The sequence below is a fragment of the Cucumis sativus genome, chromosome 1, assembly GCF_000004075.3.
Source record: "Cucumis sativus cultivar 9930 chromosome 1, Cucumber_9930_V3, whole genome shotgun sequence".
Taxonomy (NCBI): domain Eukaryota; kingdom Viridiplantae; phylum Streptophyta; class Magnoliopsida; order Cucurbitales; family Cucurbitaceae; genus Cucumis; species Cucumis sativus.
The window spans coordinates 2,230,755-2,247,916 of NC_026655.2; the positions used below are offsets into that span (position 1 = coordinate 2,230,755).

General features: G+C 32.4%; 1 protein-coding gene across 1 annotated transcript; it reads right to left on the bottom strand.

Moving 5' to 3' along the window:
* Positions 1-2,021: 2,021 nt before the first annotated feature.
* Positions 2,022-10,743, bottom strand: LOC101214868 (general transcription factor IIE subunit 1). The gene is made up of 10 exons (XM_004138175.3): positions 10,516-10,743; positions 10,239-10,361; positions 9,161-9,281; positions 7,921-8,049; positions 7,690-7,799; positions 7,367-7,550; positions 4,035-4,232; positions 3,711-3,944; positions 3,392-3,596; positions 2,022-2,663 (listed from the first exon to the last, which is right to left on the bottom strand). Exons 1-10 carry the CDS (start codon positions 10,536-10,538, stop codon positions 2,560-2,562), a joined length of 1,431 nt encoding a protein of 476 aa, XP_004138223.2. The 5' UTR covers positions 10,539-10,743; the 3' UTR covers positions 2,022-2,559.
* Positions 10,744-17,162: the final 6,419 nt, after the last annotated feature.

Sequence of the window (17,162 nt, forward strand, 5' to 3'; positions counted from 1 at the left end):
ATATAAGATATTCAAAATTTACATGTGTTTACTTTAATTAATTTTTTGTTAAATTCTATTTTTGAAATTTTTGTTCATTAAAAACAAAAACTATGTAGTTAATTTTAAAACAAAACATACTTTTTTTTTTAAGCTTCTTTTTTCTTTTCATTTTTAATTTCTCCATCATATTTTAAAAACAAGTTTCTTGTTTAAAAGATCAAAAGTGTTAGTTACCAAACATATCTATTTTTAAAAATTAATTTTCAAATCCAACAAACAGAAAAACAAATGAATTATTAAACAAACACAAAATTATTAGTAAAAGAGCTTTTGTAAACTAAACTTGCAAGTAAACTATGAAAAAAATATCTACCATTGAAAATAATGTCTCTCTATAGGAACAGCTTATTAAGACCACCATAGTTTTTTTCAAAAAATAATTTATTTGGAGTACATTTTGACTATAATAGTTGTAATAGAAGAGAATTCAAATATACAAACAAACATATAAAAAATTATGTACTTCTTTGTTAATCAACAAAATAATATATATATATATATATCTTAGGCATTGCAGGAGCCAGCAAAACATGCCCCCATTATTTATATTTTGGATTAGACAGAGAGAGAGAGTACATAATTTTTAAATTAAAAATGAAAGAAGGAAATAGGGAGAGAAGATAGCTGACTTTTGTATTGAACTAAAAATTTTGATCCAATTTCACAAGTAAAGTGGGTGTGGGTGTGTGGGGAAGGTGTCTATTTTGCAGATTTCAAGGTGCATTTAGGGACAACTCATACTATATTATTACTATATATTTATTTCATTAATCTTCCCATAACATATATTCAAATATCAAATGCTACAACTAGAAGTCGTAATTTCTCATCTACCTTATCATATAATAATAATAATATTATACAGATATATAAATTACCATACCTCACATCAACATTTTTTGCTTGACTTCCTCCTTTAAAATTCTACCTGTTTTAATGGGCATGCCCTATACAAGAAAACAGTTTCATCTCATCAGAAACAACAATACAACTTGTTTAGTGTAAGTAACTGATAAAGGAAAGACTAGTTTATTCCTCCTGTTCTAGGATTTAATATGAAAAGGATGGTGAAAAAGGTGCAGTCAAATCAGAAAAAAGGACACAATAAAGCTCCATTTTGAAGATTACAGAAAGGCCTTGAGATAGAATAGAGAAAGCAAAAGCAATATAGAAACAAACAACAAAGATCCAATATGGTTGAGTGTGCAAACCCAAGTTCCTAAACAATCTTTTTTGTTAAAAACTAAGCCATTCCCTTTTCTTCAGGAAGTGGGAATACGGACTTTCAGTGGCTTTTTTTCTTTCTAAATCACTTTGTCGGCTATGCCCACCCCTTGGCCATGGATACCATATCATATGCTAATCTTATCACTTCATCAAATATTGACCATAAGATCATTCAGCACGGGGGAGGGACGACAATTCTTATGTAGAAATGTCGGCATAAGCTGGGGAAAAATTCATGAGAAGAGGGGGAAAGTCAAATCACCCCCCACCAATAACTTTTTTGATTAAACCGCAGACAGTTTTACCAAATAACACTAGCAAATTCTGGTGTATTGGTTCACATTTGGTGTATCAGAGTGGATGGTCTTGATCCTGATGGCTTGGGTTTCCTACTCCCTTTCCCTTTCTTCTTTTCAGCTACCCCACTAAGATAAGATCAATCACTTCCTAGCTAGCTAGGATGTTACTTGAATAAGATCTATTCTATAGGTTGTACGGTTCTATAGCTTAGATGTTGTGCAATATTCTCTTATCTAAAAGTTGATATAAACAAAGCTGCGGAATGGGGCAACATGTTAAGAGGGTATCAAGGTCATGCATATGCCGTATAAAAATGTATTCGTGAGACAAAACTGTGAAAAGTAAACAGTTTTATGCAGGATTAGTACCTTCTATATTCCATGCTGCTGCAATCTACGAAAACTCAATAAGTAGAATCCTGAACGGAATTGTGATCTGATGAGAGCGGTTAATTGTTATTGTAATTGATGAGAATATAAACATACAAATAAAGCACGAGCATTAGACAATATTTGAAAAATACTTGTTATGTTCAGTTGATTCTACAGGGAGAACAAGGAGAAATTGTTTGGGAATCGCTGTTTATTTCTAAACTTCTATATAAGCTTAACATGTAAAAACTATCGTAAAATGCATTCTATTGTTTCAATAGAAAGTTAGCACACGAGTTTTATCCCACTGTAATTGGTAACAAATGGATTGACATTCCTCCTTATTCCTACTTAATTAGTGAGTGAAAATCAATTAAATATCCATTGTTCTTGATCTTTTCTTGCAGCACACCAAACAGTTCAGTTCATCCGTGTCCCCAAGATGAAATGTCAGCAGTAACTCAGGCTAGAGATCTTTAAAATCGGCTCCAACATAACATGTAACACGGCTGCTGAAGATTAACTGCAGAGCTTCTACCTCGATTCATTAAGGCCTTCCGATGGAAGAAAGGCAATATCACCTTGTGTCATATTTGAGGTATAAATTCTCTTTGCCTCTTCAACCTTCCTCCCAATCCACATCATCATCTTCTTCTTCTTCTTCTTCTACCAAAGCTGAGGCTTCAACGTTCAAGTCAACCTTGTAATTTTCATTTGCATTACCTGTGAAATACGCAATGAAAGGTAAGTTCTTCCTTAACCCAACTCACTTTTACTTATAAAATATGCTACAGTCAATTGTTCAACTTGACTGTTAATTTCCGCATCCTGAAAAAGTTAGTCTGAGAAACATAATAAAATCTAATGTACAACTGAAAAATTAAAGAACCTAAAGCCTTATGGTCGTTAAATATCTTGCAAGAACTCCCAAGTACACAGTGGAGAATTTGATATGCAAATTTGAAGCCACTATCAGTTCAGAAGCTGGTATGATATGACAGAGCTTAAAATAATAAGACTTAAGTTGTAATTTGTAATAAATCATGTTCTTTTTTATAAGAATTATTAATCATGTTTTGAAACTAGAAAGTCAGTACACGGCTCCAAATACAAATAATATTTAAACCACATGAAACAAAAAAGTGATACACAAGATCCCCTTTTGATAAAATTGGAAAAATATAGAAAATAGTTTGGCCTAGCTTAAGGATGATAATTTATACGCAAAAGAATGATGATTACCAAGAAGCTTAACTCATACTAAATCATTTTCTTTATCTCATACAAAACAATGCAGAATCTCGAAACAGATTAAAGCATGTGATGTTGTTTATGTCATTTACGAATTTATGGTACTATCAAGGTGCTTATGCCACCGCAGAATAATAAGCAGATACAAACACCATAAAAATTTAAAGAATCAAACATGGAAAAGAAAATTCATGTCTTACCACCTATTGGAGCCTCCTCCCACTCAATATCATCATCTTCATCCTCTTCACGTTTGGCCTTCATTCCCACCTGACGACTGGAATTTGTGTTAGCCACGCTTTCAGTAACCTCTGTACTGGATAATTCCTGTTGTCCCTTAGCAGCTTCTTCAAGCTCTTGTTGCTTCTTCAGTATAGCAGCATAATAAGCTTTAACATACTCATCCTACAATACAGCCCCCAAGTACATGAATCATAAAATTTCTGTCAATTTAGATTTTAGGATAAGGAAACACTTAAATTCACAAGAAATGAAAAGAGCCAATCTAATTGAACAAACCTGTATATTTGTTTTATCATCATCGTTAGCCAATGACTTTTTATCATCAGAAAACTGAGCAGAAGCTGAACCAGCATCTGTCTTTGACTCGTCTTTGACCTCTCCGCGTTGTTCCTTTGTGAGGTTCATTCCTTTCTTGATCATCCAAGGAGGTAAAACTTTCAGACTTGTGTTCTCGGATTCAGATTTAGCGTCCACTCCTGTACCCTCAGCGCCAGAAAAGGCAACTTCAACCTAAAGGATTCATTCAGAGACTCTTGATCGTTAGACTGGTACATTTCAAGGTCCAAAAATAAAACGAGCATGAGGTGAAAAATGGGATACCTTGGTCTCGCCAACAAAAGGCATAGGTGTTCCCCCATAACCTTGTGATGATTTTGAGGGATCATTTCCATTAAGATCACCATTTATACCCCGTGCAGCTGCACTGGCACGAGCTTCCCATGCTAAAAGAGTTCCAAATTCTGGAACAGGCAAATCTTTGACTCTGCTGAGTTGTTCCACTAAAGGTTTAAGCTGGGCCTGCAATTATTTGATTTATTCATTAACATTTAGTGATTGAAAAATTATTTTATGCAATCTCAATGGTTAAGACACAAATCCCTCATAAATAATTTCAGAAACAGGGCTTCAAGTTGAATGACATCATTACTTATGTAAAAGAGTTTCAGTAATCAATGATCCTCATAAATTCTGAAACAGACAGAAGCCAAGAAGGAATGAATCTGAAACCTTCTACGAAATAGGTGTTCATTATTAAAGAAAAATAAACAGCTCACTAAAGCATAGAATAATGCCTTGTGTGAGGCAGCGAGGAAGTTAATCGGTTGGGGAAGCTAAATGGGGTGGAGGATAAACTAAGCTCAATGATTTGTTTAATAATGAAGAGGAATTTAATGTTTGAAAACAAACCTCTGGAAACCCCTCTCAGTCTCACATTGCAAAATCCAGCACGTTTAAAGTCACTGGTAGATGAATGCAAAACTAGTTTTCATTTGAGATCTGATTCTAGTCACTTTTTTGGTTCAATAATCAGTTACATTGGAATTTCAATGGCGAAACTTGTGTGGTTCGAAAGTTGCAGATAAAGAGATTGGAATTCAAGACTCTTGAAACACTTAATCTAGATCTAGTACTCTCCCAAGAATCAAAGAAGAAGCTAGACACAAGAACTGTTTCCAACCAGTTGAACAATTATCGTTTCTTAGCAGTTTTGTGGTTTCATCTTAGTGACGATTCAGCAAGGCTGATTGTTGTTCTCTTGGTGTTCCCTCTTCACTCATCTCGAAGCTTATTGTGGGCAAGTTGTTAGCTTACTTTGGGTTCCTTTTGACAATCTTTTTTAATTACTTTGTACTTAGTTTACATTCTAGATTTCATTGTTGTTCCAGGTTAGAGGATTTTGACTAGCTTGCTGTTATTGCTGGTTTTGACTTGGTTATAGTTTGTATCTGTTTTATTCCTTCTGCTCTCAGTATAATTTTCTAGTACTTTTTATTTTCATAAGAAACGAACATTTCATTGATAAAATGAAATAAGGGGAAACCCCAAGTACCTAAAGGTGATTACAAAAAGAGCGTCAATTGGAAACTAAGACCAATAAGCTAAAGTTCTTAAAAGGGTGCCCAATTTTGCATCAATAAAAAACTGTGGACAAAACAATGTCCAAAAAAGAACTAAAAGATGAAAAAGAGTCTTGAAATAGACACCTATGACGCTCGGCCCATAACGTCCAAAAGAAAGCCCAATGAACAGCCAGCCAAATAACCTTCTTACAACCATTAAACAGGTGGCCCACCATAAGAGAGTTGAGGATGTCCAGAATGTAATTGGACAAAACAGTAGACCAACCAAAAGCCTCTAAAATGAGATCCCAAAATTGTCAAGCAAAAGGACAATGAATAAAAAGAAGAGCCGGGATCCAGCATTAGCACAACACATAATACACCAAGAAGGAGAAAGAGACATATAAGGCATACGATGTTGGAGACGATCAGCAGTGTTTATAGCTTTATGACCAAGCTCCCAAAGAAAATTTTTAATTTTCTTCAGGAAGTGATCCCCTATCCAAATGATCGAAAAAAAATCCCGTTCAGAAGGCTCAAGAGCACATGTCAAGTCATCAATCATAGATTTCACAGTTAACGTATGATGCCTGATTCTCTAGTACATTTTTTTTATAAGAAACAAGTATATTCATATAACATAACAGAACAATCTAAGGGCAAGGGACAAGAGGACCCTCCCCGGAAGAAGCTAAGGAACTAAGAAATGATAGCCTTCCAATTATTGAAAATCATTGAAAGGCTATAATTACAAAAGTGTTTGGTGTAATTCGTACTCCACCAAGAAGCTGTGTGTTGCAACACAGTCCAAAAAGAATCAAAAGAATTATATCTATCTTCAAAAATTCTACTATTCATTTCTTTCCAAATGCACCACAAAAGGGATCGAGTCGCACATTTCCATAAGATGTTTCCTTTTGGGCTATAACCTGTAATGTTGAGTCCTTCAATCATCCGGCTATCAATCTTACTAGGAAGACAAAGCTCCAAGTCAAAAATCCTAAACAAAGTGTTCCAAGCTTTTTTTGTAAAGAAACAGTGTAGAAATAGATGATCCAAAGTTTCCTCTTCTTTGGAACAAAGACAACACATCGAGGGGCTAAGCAATGTGTTCTGAACATTTTTTTGTAGCTTCTCATGAGCGTTAAGGCTTCTGTAAGCAAGCAACCATAAGAAAAACTTCACCTTCTTCGAAATTTTGTTCTTCCAAATATGACGAATCAAAGGAACAACAATGGAGGGGGATCTCTTGGTTAAGTTAAGAAAGGTACACTTCGTAGTAAAGTTGCCATTAGCGTTAGGAGTCCATTTAAGACTATCATTCCCTTCAGTGGGGGCCCAGGAATGAAGAATTTCTAAAACTGAGGCCGCATTGGGAATCTTGTTATCGAGCATATTTCTTCTAAGGCCCAAATTCCAGGAATGAGTAGCAGTACAAAAACATTCAGCCACATAAACATCCTTATTCAACGACAAAGAGAATAAGTTAGGGAATTTTTCTGTAAGTGTTTCCGCGGCACACCATTTGTCCTTCCAAAATCTGATTTTTGTTCCTTCTCCCAGAACAAAAGCAGAAAAATTAAAGATCTCCTTGTGCTTTAAAATACCAGCCCATAATCTGTAAGATTTTGAGCATTGGTTTTTCTTATTATTATTCATGAAGAGGTTTATCTCTGTTATGAATTTATAGGCTTGTTGCGTGTAGAAAGCCCAAGGGTATTTATGTAAACTATTATACCCTAGTTTTATTTTCCTTTTTTGTTAAGGCTCTTGTTGCCTATTAATTCTTCCCCTTTGTTTTTTTTTTATTATAAGAAAATAATAAGCAAGGTCTCTAGTGGTTTTTCTCCTTGTACTAGGGTTTCCACGTAACTTGGTGTGTTATTTCATTTCATCACTTTTAATAATTTCTGTTTCAAAGAAAAGCATAGGATTATGCCTTGTGTTCTTATAGCCAGGATATAATTCTTCCAACATCGATATGATTGAGAGAGAGTGAGATTTGAAGTTGAACAAGATTCACAATGCACTTTGTTTGGGTCATTGTACTAAATGTAAAATGTACAGCACGTTGAAAAATAAAATTCAAACCTCCATCTTTTGGAGCATGTCCTTCAACTTTTCATGCCGACGCTTCCTGACATTGTCATCTCCATCCACTCCTTGGACAGCAGCCAGTTTGTCACTCTCTGCAACTAGCTCTCCGTTGCAATTTTCACAATGGAAGTATTCATCCTCAAAAGAGATTAATCGAAGAGCATCCAAAGCAGTGTACCTAATTAATATCATCAAATTTTCAAGCTCGCTTCCAGTTAAAGAAGTCAGTAACAAGTGTGCCGTGCTGTGATTTCATCCGGTTAAATTACAAAATATCAGAAATAACATTTCTAAAGAGAAACTGTCATCATCAAAACCTTCTCGAACAATTAGGGCATATATACTCTTGAACTGTGTTCTTGTCCTCCAGTTCATCTTTCAGTTTCTTCTTCATGCGGTGCATTCTGTATCTAACCACATCATAAACCTGAAACCAAGTTTAGCTTTAGTGTGGTAACTCATCAGAACTAAGTCTGTTCTCATTGGGTTTAGATACATTTATTATTTAGTGATGAAGCAACCATAAAAATTACATATAGAAAAGAAACCTGTGCATAGTCTAGTGAGCAATAAGAGTGTGTGTGCATCTTAATCTTTTCATCCCCCTCCTTCGAATGGTGTGGACCATCGGCTGTGGCAGCAACCGCAGCACTAAATATCTTTGCTCCCTTGGCTGTCTGGAAAAGCAAAGAACAAAACAAAATAAAAAAATGAAGAGCATGCCAATAAATAGTGATATAAAACAATAACTCGTTGATACACTCCTCCACATTAAAAAAAAAAGTATGAATCATTAAGCAATATATTTAAAAGAATTCAAAAAGATTTTTCTGTATGAAAAATACCAGTCAAGTTTACATAACATCTATATTAATCAGCCTCAAATGAAGAAATAAAAGAAGATAAAAGGTACAATGAGAGAGAAAAGTGCAGAGTTGACGAAAGTGAACATCATTCAACTTAGTTCTAAGTCTTAACTTTTCGAATCTCTCCTCTAGGGAAGATTTAAAATGGTGCAAGACATACAAGAGAAAGGTGTATTGTCCATATGTCATCATAGTCCACGAAAGAAGGTCACGTGACGCATGGACTAATAATAGCATTGGCATTTATGCAATCTCAAATCTAACTTGGTTTTTGAACTTTCAATTTTGTGTCTAATAAGTCTATTTGATCCCAATAACTTTCAAGTTTATGTATGATAGGTCTATTAAATTACAAGTTTGATTCCAATAACTTTCAAGTTTGTGTCTATTTGGTGCCTGAACTTTCAGTTTCATGTCCGCTCAAACTCTAGATTTCTAATTTTGTGTCTAACAAATTTTTTACCTTTGAAAAACCACGAATCTACTAGACAAAAAGTTGAAAGTTTAAAATTGCATCAAACATAAAACTAATTTTTTTATCTAATAGATCAATTAATTTATAAGAACTTTTAATATGTCAAGGATGACATAAAATTGAAAGTTCAAAGTTCTGTTAGACAAAATTTAAAGTTCAATGACCAAATAGACACAAACTTAAAAGTTCAATATTAAACTTATTATTCAACTCAATTTAAATGAAATACACCAAGAGGCAACAGAAACAGCAATGTCCCAAGCATCCCCAATAGCCTAGTCCTCCCTTGAAACACTCGTCTATCTCTTTTTAACAAAATTACCCAAAATATAAAACTCCATTCAACATAAGTACCTTAAATTCTGTAGACAACTACATACTAAGAAATTGAAGACTACTAACCTAATACGCACAAGAACAAGATTCATTGATAGAGTCAGCACTGACCTCCCTTCTATGATCTCGGGTAATCAGTTTTTCCTCTTCTAAAAACCTTAGGGTTCGACGTAATTGCTTTGAATGTAGTTTTAAGTTCTTTGCCAAATCTTCTTCCCGAACCCATTGCCGTCTAGGAAGGGATACAACAACAAACATGATAAGCAATGGAAAAAATGTGGCAGTAAAACAGCTCATCCAATTCATAAAAGAAGATACATGCACACGGGGACTTGTCATCATAACAAATTCATGAAAGAAGATGCGAGGATTTGTCATCATAATAAATTCATGAACAGGGGAACAGGTCCTGACAACAAATTAAGAAACTTGAAACTTTCAAATGACATATTTCAATTACCTATTTGCTCAGACCGTCCAAAAAAATCTATCTTAACAAACAGGGTAAGGTTTTTTAACACAAAACAGATGAACCAACAATAAGCAACAATGAAATGACAGCCTCGAGTTTGAAAGAAACAGAAGTATAAACTAAGCTATTGAGTAAGCTGCATCAATGTGCCATGCCACCCTTCAACTTAGCTTGACTAGAGAAAAAAATGCACACGAGATAAGTTTCAAGAAATACATATAAACTACCATGATGATTTAGTTGTTCCAACCCAGCAGTAGCAGAATTGGGTATACAATACATACAATGTCCGGAACCCATCATGCGATGGCCCAGTGGTAAGAAGAACAACGGATTTAATAAAGAACTTGGTGTGAATGGGGATGCCTATGATTTAATATCTTACAAGTTTCTTAAGTACTCAAATGTTGTAGGGTCAGGGGGTCAAGTGGGTTGAAATAAAATGCATTCAGTGCTCAGCTTAGTCTGTAAATATAACTACCAGGAATCCACTGCGTTCAAGATCAAGAAAGAAGATGCCGTTCGAATTCCCACTAATCCAATCACGAATTCCCACTAATCCAATCATATTCAAGAATAGTTCCTATGTAAGTTCATTCTACTAATCTAGCTTCCCTTCCCCTTCCTTTCAGTTGCTTTAAGCGGCGGTATTCTGCTTCTGCCTTCTATACAAACACTAAAAATTTCCAAGTAAATAAAAACGCCAAAGAGCAGTACCTGGTAAGAGCATCAAGAACAACAACCGCAATTCCCCTATTATCACTCCGACCGGTTTTGGGTTGATTATCCCCTTTAGTGGTAATGTCATCGTAGAAAGCTCTCGCAGCTAGCTTCACCAACCTACCCAATTGATCAAGATCGTTCAACACACCAAATTGAACAGAACCCAATTAGAAAAATGAAAACAGAAAACAGCCCAAGGTAGAGAAGGTATTCAAATTTGCTATTTCAATCATTTGAGAGGGCTCACAAGTTCATAGAGGAAAGAAAGTACCTGTTAAAAGGTTCGATACTCATGGTGATTTGATGCTGATGAATTAACTTGGGGTTCAATTCAATTCCTGAATCAAATACTTAAAACTGGTCTTGCTAATACATGGGGAGCTGAATTTGTTCGGTATTCGATTCAACCAAGTCTTTACAGAGGAGAGAGATCTGGAAATCGTGCGAATAAACGAACGCGAATTTGAGCATTGCCCGTAACAAATAAATGAATGAAAGCATCTTGTGGGTCGGGTTATCTATATTTCCTTCGTAATGGGCTTTCATCGTCTATTGGGCCTAATTGGTCCAATTTGATTTGATCAGGAATACAAAGATCGACGACGGCGCGAACTCTAAACTTAAATTTCACAAAAAATTATTAAATAATATATTAATATTCTATTTTGTGTCTATCAAACTCTATTAACCTTTTAAATTCTATATTTGAATGATGAGAAATCTCGTTAATTTTTTCTATTAATATGTTATGCCAACAAACATTATAATCTATTCATTTATTAAATAAATTTAAAAACTATTCTAAAATCATCAACTATCAACTACTTGTCCCTAATACTAAATTAGTATTAATAACTAAAAATTAAAAAATATTAGAAAATTTGACCAGGTGTATTTTAATCAACTTGTATAACAAGATAATTAAAATAAAATTATTTTTTTTAAAAATCAATCCAAACCTGTCTATATTTAAAATTAAAATTAGATAACTAAAAGTATATGGATTGGAATTGAATAATTCTCAAAATGATATTATAACCGATAAATTGTTGGATCGAGCAAGAGGAACCACAAATCATGCAGTACTGTACTAACACATTCAAGTTTTACTTGCAACCAAGCTTTCACATTTTTACTTAATTATGGTACAATAAAATGTTCCATTTTATGTGGTGGCACCTCCCCTAGAGTTTGGATATTTATATTCAATACCACATTATCCATTTATGTATGTTTATTATATTCTTTTTCTTTATTTATATAATAATAATAGTAATAATACGTGTCGCAAAATGGATATGTAGTTTATTTAAGTTTATTTTTTGTTATAGGTTGTAAATAATTTCAATTTTTTTTGTTGTCTATAATGATCTCTCTTAATAATATTAGATACGACAACCACAAATTTGTACATACCATTATTATGGGAGAAAAAAAATAAAAAGAATTTTTTTATGGATAGAAAAAAATTGAAACAATTTACAAAATATAGCAAAAAAAAAAAAACTAATATATACTAAGAATAGTCGAATAGATTTATCTAAGTTTTGTAAATAGTTTCAACTCTTATGTTATATTTGAAAATACTTTATAAAAAAGAACGACGTTATATTTAGGTTAGTAAATAACGATTTTTTACATGAAATAAAATTGAGTAAAATTTTCGAAATAGATGTAAAATACTCGAGACTCTTCTTCTTCTATGTACATGGATTTATTTACACGTATAAACAAAAGAAAAAAAAATTAGTTAATATAAGAAGTCGAAGGGTTAGATTCTCATACTCTACCATTCATTTTACTGTTTTTTTTTTAAGAATGAAAGTAACTTATTTTTTACTTTACATCATGAAAATAAAACTTCGGTTTGGAATTTTTGTTACCATTTTTCTTTTGAAGCTTAACAATTACAAAGTATAAATGATAATTAGTAATTTTATTTTTTGAATTATGCTCGAATTGGTGTCATGTTGTTTTCTAATTAATAGCGAGAATGTTTGACAGTTGTAATTAAATGATTGGATATTTAATACAAAAACAAAAATTAATTAATGATAAAACCCACCAAATGAAAAGATAATACAATCATATGATATGCATTTTTATTCTATTGAGATGTTAATTAATTTTTTCTCCTAATGTTCTGTGAATTTTTCCAATTAATGGTCCATTCCCACCTTGTTGTCTACATCTTTTTGGAGGCTTCACAATGCTTTTCTTGGGGGGGGGTTTCGGTATTTTCACTGTTGCCCCTATGCTATATGGATAACAAGTACTAACTATACACACCCTTTTTTTTCTTGTCTACAAGTAATTATATATCGATTTTTTTAGTATAATAAATAGATGATGAAAAAATCAAACCTCTCTGACCGTAGGATTAGGAGCACATAAAAATTATTCATCGTAGGTAAACTTAATAGTCGTTGCAACTTATTTAGAATTAGACGAACATTTTAAATACTATATTCAAATTGCAACGCATTAGGTTTTTTTTTCTTTTTTTTTTGGTTAGAAATTCAAATTTTCACTTAAAATAGAAAGAAAACACATGATTTGCAATACCCAAATCAATTCTCTCTTTTTTCCCCTAATTCTTGTTGACCTAATATAATCAATTTCTAATTATCAATAAATAATGTGTATATATCCACACTTTTAAATCATGTACTTTTACCCCTAACTTGCTGTTATTTTGGCATTACACTCTCATTTGAAAAACCATAAAGCTCATGTGATGGTTATTTTTTATTAGATCAAATATCAATTCAATTATTCATGAACTATGATACCATAGTAGTATATATAGAGTTTCATCTTTATTGAGTCAAGTACAACTCCTTTCATCTTTTCTAAGGTGAAATTATAGACAAATTGAAAGAATTAAATATTAGGGTTTTTAGAAAAGATAAAAAAGATTCACAAAAAGTTAGGCCCATGGTTTTACCTAGGTGGGAAAAGAAATGGAAGGAATATTAAGCAAAGAGAGGTACTAATTTTCCAATTAAAAATGTCCAACAGAAGATGATCAAAATACTGATCTGACACTACTGCTTATACATAACCCACACAGATATATATTGGCATAAGGATAGAAAGCAAAACATGTGACACATTGGACTTTCTTTCCCATCACCCCTCCCCTAATTTCATTTAATTACTAAATAATCAAATTACAAATTTAGTCCCTTTGATGCAGAAGAAATTAAAATTTCAATCCCTATAACTTGTATGTTTATCATTGAGCTGTCTCTGTACTTGTTTAGTTTTCATGGTATACGTTATGTAGGTGGAGTTCATCGATCATACAATTTATCGAACGATTAGGACTAAGTTAATAACTTTTAAAATTACACAGACTAAAATTTTTTAGTGCTTATCAATCCATGACTTTTTCCTCTCAATAGGAAGGTTTTCATCTAACCTCACATTTAATCTCACCATCTCTTTGCTAACTTAAAGAAACGTCAATAAAAACTTTGCTCAACTAGTATCTCTATATATTAAGAATCCAAAAGATCGTCTGAACTCAAATCCATCATTTCCAATTTGTAATAAAAAATTATGTCTGAAGTATCATTTTCCCTTTTAAAAAAAACTCTACTAACTTGGGATTGGATTCGGTAATTTAACTCGATAAATGAGAGAGAATTACAAACATTATGCAATGTAAAAAATAAATTTAACTCTCAAAATTATGCAACTAGCGGTAGAGACCATGTTGCTGGTAAGAGTCTTGATAAGAGAGTCATCCATTGATAATATATATTTTACCACAATTGTAAAGCTTTTTAAGAAGGTTGCTAAGCATTGAATTGGTATTCCTAAAAACACAATCAATTACCGTAATTCTAATAAAGATAAGGTCAAAATGAGTAACTAAGATAAAATTTGTAGTTAGAGATTTGGTTATGTATACATTGTTGTGTAAAGAAAAAAAAGAAAAGAGTTGTGTCAAAATCAGAATACTGTGTATAAAAATTTATGACAGAAAAGAAAAATGGTGGCCTACAAAGGCAATATCCAAAGTACTGTGGAGCCATCCTTGGAAGGGGAAAAGAGGGTTCATATTCATCCCCTCCAAGCCTGAAAATGCACATGAAATCTCTCAGCACAAAATGTGGGAAATGAAATTTCAACCACAAATATGGAAAAAAAATATGGTCTCTATAGTGACAGCAAGAGCCAGTGAGTCTCTTTCTTTTCTCTTTTCCATTTTTTTCCACCACAGATGGGAAAAGTCACCCTATGGTGGTAATTATTACTTGATTCAAACTTATAAAAGTGTTAAACTTAAAACTTACTTCTAATAATAAAACTTACTTGAACTTTAAAACTTATACAATGTTTATAATTATATAAGATTTTCCTCTAGCCTCTATTTATTTGTATTTAGATTTGGACGGATATGGATGATGCTATGGATGCGTTAATTTATATTAGTTGAGATTTTCAAATGTACCTATTGATAAATCGTTTTAAAGGTTGAGAGGATCATTTTTGCAATATGCTATTATATTTTGTTTTGAAGAAAAGAATTACTTTTTGTAGGGTTTGTTTGTGTGATAGAGATGCCTGGGAGCTTTCACTATCAGCCACTCTCTCCCAACAAAAATATTGTACATTCAAAGAACCTTTTTTTTATTCTTTGTTTGAAGCTTATCTTCTTCCAATTGAAAGCAACCCTAGAACAACCCAATTACCCAACTTTACAAGAAACACATGAGTGGTCATCAGTTATTATGTCAGTCTAAAACAAGCACACACACACAGTGCGGCATGTATAAATGGAAAGTGTTTTTGGGGAGAAAGGGAAGTGTTTTTTTAGGGCTTAATTCATAATTATAGCAAAAGGAAGATAAAGAGATTGTTGTATTATATGAGAGGAGAAATGGGATTTCTTTTTCTTCATCTTCTTCTTCTTCTTCTTCTTCTTCAGGGGGGGATTGGGGATTTCTCTTATGGTGAGTATAGTTTGGCCTTTTTGGTGATTGGCTAGGGTTTTTGACTAATGGTGTGGTAGATGGCGAATATTTTTACCTTAGTTATCCAACCATAGTTTTTTAGATAGATTTTTTTAAAAAAAGATAGTCTCAAATTTGGATATAGATCATTAAATTTGATCCTGTATTTCAAGATTTACAATTTATCTTTAATTTCTTTTTAAAATTAAAAAGAATTGTAATTAATTAATTTTCACTATTTTTTACCAACATCAAAATTGACTTCAAATATACATCATTAACACCAAATATTGTGTTTGAACACTAATAACAACTTAAAGTGGGTAATTAGTGAAAAATTGAGATTAAACATATCAAACTTAGAGTAGGATGAGAGTGTTGTACGAAAGTGTCAACCTAGTTTAAATGTTCTAGTACGTCAATTATCTCTTATTTTCTTTTAATGAACTGTTAATATATATATATAAATTACTTTCGAAAACATAGGACCCCAAATTGAAACAAATCTCGTAACGTTTTGAAAAATATAACATTTTGAAACCTAGCGACGAAAAGAAAACTAGAGAGAAAAGATAGGGTTCAACTTAAGTTACACTCATACGTTACTCTTTCTTCTATATAGTAAGAATACCGAATGATAGAAAAGATGGATGCAACACAAAATACCTTAGACTATTTTTCGGTTTAGATAAGTAGGTATCTGGCAGTGGCAAGTACGAGCACAAACCAAACAAACTCCTTTTTTTTCTTTTTTTTTTTTTGTGTGAAGCTTTATAGCGAAAGAGAAAGGGCAAAGGGCAAAGGAACTACTTTGAATTGCACTCCTCCCTTTGAAGAAAAAGGTAAATAGATAAGCCACGCATGGAGGAAAGCCCCACTACCAATAACAACATTCTCTCACACAAAAACACTTCATAGAAAAATTAGTTCTTTTCTTTTTCTCCTTTTTGTTGAAAGTGACACTAGAAAAATAAACAAATAGATAAATAAATTTTTGTGTTATTATTTTTTTCAAATCAGTCAACAGAGACCATTGGCTCTCTAGACACAGGCTAATTCAGAGTTGTACACTGATGTGTTTTAGAGATAAATAATTGTCCTTTCACTCATAGCCTTATATATATATATATACACACTATACATGTAAGTCGGACAAATTGCAAAAACTACCGTGCTAAATTTCTAAAAGTGTTAAAATTATTGGACAATCAATTTTACAGTATTTATAAAAATTAGACTTGAGATAGATAAAAATTTATATAATCAATATAATTATATATGGAAAACTTAATTTTTAATTTTGAAAGTTTGACATAATTTAAATATCACACTATTTTAAGATTGTTTTTGTAATCTATCCTAAATATAAAAGTATGGCTATCCATGCCCACGTGGACTTGCCATGTCCTACATTCAAATTGGTTCATGACCAATTTCCAAATAATAATACATTAGAAAGTCAAAAGAAAAAAGAAATTAAAAAAGGTGTTGTTTTGTAAATAAACCCAAGTGAAAAATACCACATTTTTATAATGGAATCCATGCAGTCAGTGATATGATCATATGTTGGGAAAAAAAAGGCCTCAAAGGGCAGATTTTTGTATGGTGTGAAAATGAACAAGAAAAAAAGAATTAAATAATTGTTCTTCAAAGAGTTTTAAACAGTCGCTCAGCTTAATACCATTTCTATATGAATCATGATGATCTATGGACGAGGATATTATCGTAAATGTTTGATATCTTGATGTACTTCTTCTTTAACTTCTTGATGGTTATGATTATGATATTTCTTATATCACTTAGTTGTAAAGTTTTGATGGAATCTTTGGTGCATTATTGTTGTTTTAATAATATCATCATCATTTCACAATGTAATATTATATTATCGCTTAAGTATCATAAATGCCTTAAACCGTTATTGAAGTAGAAATTGCATATATACCATGAAACAATA